The sequence below is a fragment of the Parasteatoda tepidariorum genome, chromosome X2 (genome assembly GCF_043381705.1).
Source record: "Parasteatoda tepidariorum isolate YZ-2023 chromosome X2, CAS_Ptep_4.0, whole genome shotgun sequence".
Lineage (NCBI taxonomy): Eukaryota > Metazoa > Arthropoda > Arachnida > Araneae > Theridiidae > Parasteatoda > Parasteatoda tepidariorum.
In genome coordinates, this window is record NC_092215.1 from 27,981,476 (window position 1) to 27,989,378 (window position 7,903).

At 33.7% G+C, this 7,903-nt stretch overlaps 1 protein-coding gene across 1 annotated transcript in view; it reads left to right on the forward strand.

Moving 5' to 3' along the window:
• The window catches only part of LOC107439018 (kielin/chordin-like protein), a gene marked incomplete in the record, with an annotated part of 149,883 nt that overhangs the window by 135,574 nt on the left and 6,406 nt on the right, over positions 1–7,903 (forward strand). The window contains 3 exon segments of the mRNA XM_071188088.1: positions 182–286; positions 1,652–1,816; positions 7,554–7,664. Of these exon segments, the coding sequence (XP_071044189.1) occupies positions 182–286; positions 1,652–1,816; positions 7,554–7,664 (381 nt within the window).

Sequence of the window (7,903 nt, forward strand, 5' to 3'; positions counted from 1 at the left end):
AGCTCCTGAGAAATCAAATTTTAAATACACGACTTTCTTAAAATTGGTTCAAATCCGAGGAACTCGCCTGATAGAAAAGAAATTTATTGATTTTTCTCCATGTAAAAAAAATGTTTTCATTTCAAGATAATTTTGTTTTCCCTCATGATATTTGGTAATTGAAAAAAAAATTTCCTTTTAGCTTCGTGGTAAATTAATTGAACAACTGCCATATTTTGAAAAACCAGTTCTATATGTTGAAAAAACTGGTACATCCGTTTTAGTAACTACTGACGTTGGCGTTCAGGTGAGTACTTTATTAGCATTGTCTCAAAATCAAAAACTTAAAAATAAATTTGTGATTAAATTATATTTTTCTCCCATTTCTTTTCAGTTTAAAATCTATCAATCATTATACAGTTTTTAAAAAGTAATAGTTGGAGATTCTACCTAAAATACACATGTTGCAAAATACATTCTTCTTTCCCTCCTCAATGGCACTACAGCCCTAGATGGGGCATGGATTTCTTCAGAATATGGTGCCACGTGACCTAATTTTGTTTTCTCTTTTCATCCAGTTATTATGAAGATAATTCAACTACCTAAGTCTTGTGCAACCACCTTTCGATTGCCGGTTGGAAAAAATTGGTTATTCACTCTAAATTAAGAATAATGGAAATTATTTGGAATATTTTTGTATTAAGAAAACATAACGTAATTAAACTCTAATATTATCTTGTAAGAATAGCATTAGAAACGAAACTGTAACTGCCCTTGATTTTTTATACATGGACTGCCCCTTATGTATTTTAACTTATTTTATCTAAAGGGTAGACAAAAGTAATCCGAAAATTAATGTTTAGGAGATTAAAGAACAAAAACGCTTTAGAAATCTAACAAGTCACATTTCTGTAAGGCGGAAATGAAGAATTTGTCTTATTTTTACTTTTTGTTCCACCTTAACATTAAAATCCATCGTTCTTTCAATGTAAATGAAAAACTTCATTAGTTTCAAAATTTAATTGGAAAAGTGAACAAAACAAGGCACTCATTCTCAAGATCCATAACACATTTCAGATGTGATGGGTCTTGAGCAAGAGCAACTAACATGTTGACTTTTTCCACCATTATTTTTAACACTGTTAGAAAACTCCTTGGAAAAAATGGTTAAATAGCAATTTATTTAATTGTTATTTTACCATATCAAACAAACCAGTCAAATAAGCATAAATAAGATGGTATTCAAACTGTAAATTGTGAGAAAAACCGGTTATTTACTACTTTTACCTAATACAGTTAAATAACCAGAATTTTATAGCACCAACTAATACCCACCTAATGAGGTCTTTTTAACAATTTTGAAACCCTACTAGTTGTAAGTGGTTTAAAAACCATGTAATTTTGTAATCATGGTTTTTTAACCATACAAGTCGTAAATGGTTTTAAAACCGTAAAGATAAAAAAATTTTCTTTACTTTAAACGTGACGGTTAATTGGATTACACATTGCTGCTGGTTATTTTACCATAATTTTAGAGAGAAAATTCTAACAGTGTAAGCTAATGAAGTTTTCTGTAGAGAAGTATATTTTTCCGCTTCAGTTTCTAAGGATTATTAATTTAATAAAGTTCTTTTACTGTGATTATTACATTCTTTAAAAATAATTCCAATAGGTATTGTGGAATGGTGATGGCTTCGTGGAAGTTACTGTATCTGGTATATATAGGGGCAAAACTTGTGGCCTTTGTGGAAATTTCAATTACTATCCGGAAGATGATATGAGAACACCAACCAACCAAACTGCGACATCCGAAGCTATGTTTGGGAACAGCTGGAAAGTAAGCTTTCAATTAATTGAGAATAAAACGTATTTGTTGATAAACTACTATTGAGTTGTTCAGAAAGTAATTTCGTTTTTTCCATATTAAGAAAAAACATTCGTATAGTGAAAAAATATTTTATTCAATTATACATTGTTTATTCTGGTCCAATACCTTTCGCCATCTTTCAGGAAGTAACATGATTCCTAGCTCATGAAACTTTTGTACTTTACTGGCAAAAAACTGATCCAGGTGATTTTTGACCTTCTAATTGTATAACCGTTGTTGAACAGCCGACGCAATTTTTAGATTTACGACTACTAATGTGCAACTCTGTAACTTTGCAACTTTGAACCCAATCCGGAAGACAAGGGAACTCCTGGATCAAGTATTGTGAGAAATTTTTCTTCGTGGAGGACTTTTTGAGGGAACTAACCCGAATTTGTGTTATATGGAGAGGAAAACCACGTAGACCACCCGCGGTTAGCCTAACGGCAATGGGACTCTAATCCATGATCCGTCTACCACTGAGGATCGTTTACGTCAGCACAGTGGCCAGTGTGAGCCAGATGCGGAATTCAGATCGACCAGCCATTGATGGGATTCGAACTCAGATCACCTCATTGATAGGTGAGCGCTCTATTACCTGAGCTATCATGGCTCTGATCTTCTCATTTGAAGTAAAGTTATTACCGTCTAAAACTTTAACCATAGAGAAAACCGTAGAGACCCGAACAAATACTATAGACAACCCATTTCTCGTCCCCAGTGATGTTGCCTTTCAAAAATGAATAATTTTCTTGACATTTGAGAAACAAACAACAGACCTCTAATGCGACGACACAAATTTCTTTTAGTTAGAATATGAGTAACCTTGAACTTTGAGAATAAACCCAGGCATTCAAATTATAAAAAACTATCGAATTCGATAAATTTAATCACTCGACGATCTCACAAGTTGTTATTCTCCAGTTTACATCAATTATTACCTTTATTGAGCCGTGATGGCTCAAGGGATAGAGCGTTTGCCTTCCAATGTGGTGAAACTGGTTCGAATCTCTGATCGATACCAATTCCGCATACGGCTCGCACCGACCATAGTGCTGACGTAAAATATCCTCAATGGTAGACGGATCNTTTTGTAATCATGGTTTTTTAACCATACAAGTCGTAAATGGTTTTAAAACCGTAAAGATAAAAAAATTTTCTTTACTTTAAACGTGACGGTTAATTGGATTACACATTGCTGCTGGTTATTTTACCATAATTTTAGAGAGAAAATTCTAACAGTGTAAGCTAATGAAGTTTTCTGTAGAGAAGTATATTTTTCCGCTTCAGTTTCTAAGGATTATTAATTTAATAAAGTTCTTTTACTGTGATTATTACATTCTTTAAAAATAATTCCAATAGGTATTGTGGAATGGTGATGGCTTCGTGGAAGTTACTGTATCTGGTATATATAGGGGCAAAACTTGTGGCCTTTGTGGAAATTTCAATTACTATCCGGAAGATGATATGAGAACACCAACCAACCAAACTGCGACATCCGAAGCTATGTTTGGGAATAGCTGGAAAGTAAGCTTTCAATTAATTGAGAATAAAACGTATTTGTTGATAAACTACTATTGAGTTGTTCGGAAAGTAATTTCGTATTTTCCGTATTAAAATAAAAAACTTTCGTATAGTGAAAAAATATTTTATTCAATTATGCATTGTCCATTCTGGTCCAATACCTGTTGCCATCGTTCAGGTAATAACATGATTCCTAGCTCATAAAATTTTTGTACTTTACATTAAAAAAAACAAATCCAGGTGATTTTCGACCTTCTTATTTTATAATCGTCGTTGAACAGCCAGCCCAATTTTTGGATTTGCAACTACTAATGTTGCCCTCCGTAGCCTTGAAATTTTGAACCCACTCGAGAACACAAGATAAGAGAACTCCTAGATCAAGTATTGGGGGATATTTTTCTTCGTGGAGGACCTTTTTATGGAACTAACCCACAATTGCTTTACATGAAGAGGGAAACCACGAAAACCTCCCACTGTTAGCCTGACAGCAAGGGGACTCGAACCTCATCAATAGGTGAACGCTCTATAACCTGAGCTATCCTGGCTCTGACCTTCTCATTTTTTTATAACCGTCGTTGAACAGCCGACCAAATTTTTGTGTTTACGACTTCTAATGTTCAACTCCGCAGCCTTCTAATTTTGAACCCAATCCAGAAGAGAAGGGAACTCCTGGATCAAGTATTGGGAGAAACTTTCCTTCGCGGAGAACTTTTTGATGGAACTAACCCGAATTTGCGCTATATGGAGAGGAAAACCAGGAAAACCTCCTTCGGTTAGCCTGACGGCAAGGGGACTCTAACCCAAGATCCGTCTACCACTGATGATACTTTACGTCAGCACTGTGTTCAGTGCGAGCTAGATGCGGAATTCGTATTAACCAAGCATCTCTGTGATTCGAACCCAGTTCGCCTCATTGATAGGTGAACGGTCTATAACCTGAGCTATCATGGCTCTGATCTTCTCATTTGAAGTAAAGTTATTACGGCCTAAAGCATTTCGTAGAGACCCAAACAAATACTGTAGACAACCCATTTCTCACCCCTAGTGATGCTGCCCTTCAAAAATGGATAATTTTCTTGACGTTTGAGAAACAAACAACTGACCATTATTGCCTTTATTGAGCCGTGGTGGCTCAAGGGATAGAGCGTTTGCCTTCCAATGTGGTGAAACGGGCTCGAATCTCTGATCAATACCAATTCCGCATACGGCTCGCACTGACCATAGTACTATATCACGTAAAATATCCTCAATGGTAGACGGATCATGGGTTAGAGTCCCCTTGCCATTAGGCTAATCATGGAAGGTTTTCGCGGTTTTCCTCTCCATGTAATGCAAATGTTGGTTAGTTCCATCAAAAAGACCTCCACGAAGGCAAATTTCTCCTAATACTTCTGCCAGGAGTTCCCTTGTCTTCTGGATAGGGTTCAAAATTACAAGGCTTGAACATTAGTAGCCGTAAACCCAAAATTGGATTCACTGTTCAACGACGGTTATAAAATCCAGCTGCCTTTAACAGCCCGATCACCTGTTTGGCATATTCTTAAATTAAAAAAAAACTAGCTCCTTGACTTTATTTTTAGTCCAGATAACAATGTTTAATAGAAATAAAAGATTACATTATAATTGGGACCAACTCTAGCCAAGAGGAAAATCTCCAAAAAAGGTTTTGTGTCGTTAAAGGCGGCTGGATTGCAAATTAGCGTCCCGAGATTATCTCTGTATTAGATGCCCCTGCTGAAAACAAGAGTGTAAAACTCTAGAAAAAGAAAAAAAGCGTAAGAAAATTATATATTTATAACAATTTTGATCTATATATTAAATCCATAACTTATATAAATTTTAGGAAAAATTGTTCGATAACAAAATAATGTTATTTCAAACAAAATGTACTTTTTTCTTAAATAAGAAGAATATTGACTTTATAATGACCAATAACTTCGAAGTTATATTTGTTTGAAAATCATAATTCCTTCTGCATAAATTGGTGATTTTACTTGAAGCAATTTAACCTCTTTAAAAATTCTATTTTCATAACAAAACAAACAAAATAGTTAAAAAAGTTTAGGATGATGTTGTCAATTGGAATCCCCCTTCGCTCACTCTCCTCTACATTTTACTGTAAACAATTAGATAAGTTCCATATATTTCTATAAAACGAAAAAAGACGACCTTTTTTTTACAGTCATCAAAATAATGATGTTTAAATGCTGCGTTTCAATTAATTTCGTAACCGCAAAATTTTTTTAAATATTGTTTTCATTTAAATAAAAATTGCAGGAACTTTCAAGCACTTTTATGTCTTTAATCTACGATGAATAACGCTGAAACTGCAAGGAAAATCCATTTGATTAAAGGCATTAAATTAGTCAAAGTCATAAAAAGGAGTCCTTGAATCTTAATTTAAGCTCGTTCTTTTGTTAGAATTGCTGCAAAGAGAACTTCAACTGTATTTAGGTGTTATTTGAAAAAGAACTTAGATATTGTATTGAGTCTTAACAATTGCAACTAATCACTACGAAAAGCTTACATGTACTGTGTACTGCTATGATAAATAAAAAGCCCTAACTTCAACTTTTATTTTGATTGTGCTACCTTTCCAAAACGGTAAAATAAAATAATTCCTTTTTATGATGTCAGAACTCTCTGTATCCAATACAGTGGTGTGTTATATTGATATTTACTTCGGTTCTAGAGCTTTTTAAAAACAGGTGAAAGAAATTCCTTTTCTTTATTTCTGGAAATATGATAATTTTATGTTACAGGCGCAATGTAGTGAGTAAAATTACGCAACAAAAATGCAAGGCGAAATATATTTAGCGAATGCGCGGTACAATATTTTTTTCAGTTAATTAAGCTTTATTTTTCAAAGTTAGATTTTGAAACTTAATAATATGAAGTAAGAGAAATTACAAGAGTCGTAGTGGCTCAGAGGATGGAGCGCTCGCCTCCCAATGAGGTAAACAGGTTCGAGTTCCAATAATGGTTGGTAGATACGAATTCTGCACCCGGCTAGCACAAGTCACAGTGTTGACGTAAAATATCTTCAGTGGCAGACGGATAATGGGTTAAAGTTCCTTTGGCATTAGGATAACACTTGGAGGTTTTCGTGGTTTTCCTCTCCAAGTTAAGCAAACTCGTGTTAGTTTCATCAGAAAGTCCTCCACGAAGATTAGTTTATCCCAATACTTAATCTAGGAGCTAAATTGTATTTTTAATGCAAAAAAATTTAAATAAATTTTAACCATTAATATTTTTGACTTAGGATTGGTTTTTATTCGATTCAGCCTAAAAAATACATGTGAAAAAGATTGCATTTGTCTAGATAGCAATGTTTAGGTCCTTCAGCCTTTTCTCCTTCTTCTCTATCGTGTTAATAACTCTGAAATATGGAATGTACCGTTGCTTCCCAGTATCTAATCATGCTTGTCAAATGTCATGCTTTTGTCACTAAGAGGAAAAAAAATTTCTATACTGCATCACTCAGTTTTGTCAGATCCTTCATCTGACTTTAATTTCTTCTTGCGAAGAAGTAATTCCCTGTAAGTCTGTAACTATATGTGTTAATTATATTTATTTAACTTATTTTCTTATTAATAAGTCGTATTGCGTGTCAAATTTATTCAGATAATTCTCTAAATCTAAGATTATCGATAACGATAATTGAAGCATACGATGATATCATGATAAGTATTAACAGAAATATCATTGTGAGTGTCGATAAGTTTCATATCAGTTTTACTCTGTAAAAACCCTCGAAAAGTTTGAAAAATATTTTTATCTTATTTGGTGAGCTAGAATTTTGCCATATGAAAAAAACAGTGCAAATTAGGTAAATTCGGAAAATTGAGAGAGATAACGGGAAATGTCGACATTTTCTTACGATATATCGCAATAACGATAATTATCTAATGTGATAAGATGATGCGATACTATCATGATTATAGATAAAAAACCGTATGACTTATTCGTTCAATCTACGAAACGTTTGGAAAAAAAATTTGCATTTAGGCAATAAAAATGTTAGCCATTGCAAAAATAATCCAAAGTATTCAAATGGGGAAAATGACGCAATAAATCAGGAAATGTTGATATTTTTGGCAATATACGTAGTAATATAAATTTTGATATTCCCCACTATTATTGTTGACAGTAAATTAATTAGTTTTAATTTGTTGTATTTCAGTATGGAGAGGTTCAACCAAGTGGCTGCACAGAATCTGTGGACATAGATCCTTGCTCCAAAGGAGGTTATCGAATCAGAAAGATGGCAAATAATAAATGCTCCATACTAAAAGTAAAACATTCACTCATGAATAATCTTTGTAAAATTTTATTTGATTTGTAAAAACATCATATACAGTAAACCGGGGCGAGTCTACCCATCCAGGGGCGAGTCTATCCATTTTAGTTTTATTTAATTTTCACTATTTTAAATTGCAAATAAAAAAAAATTTACCAATGGAGGACTTAGTTCAGACTCTAAGGAAGATGGCGCTGTAGTAGTTTGATCCGTTTTTATTTATTTGGTGTCTT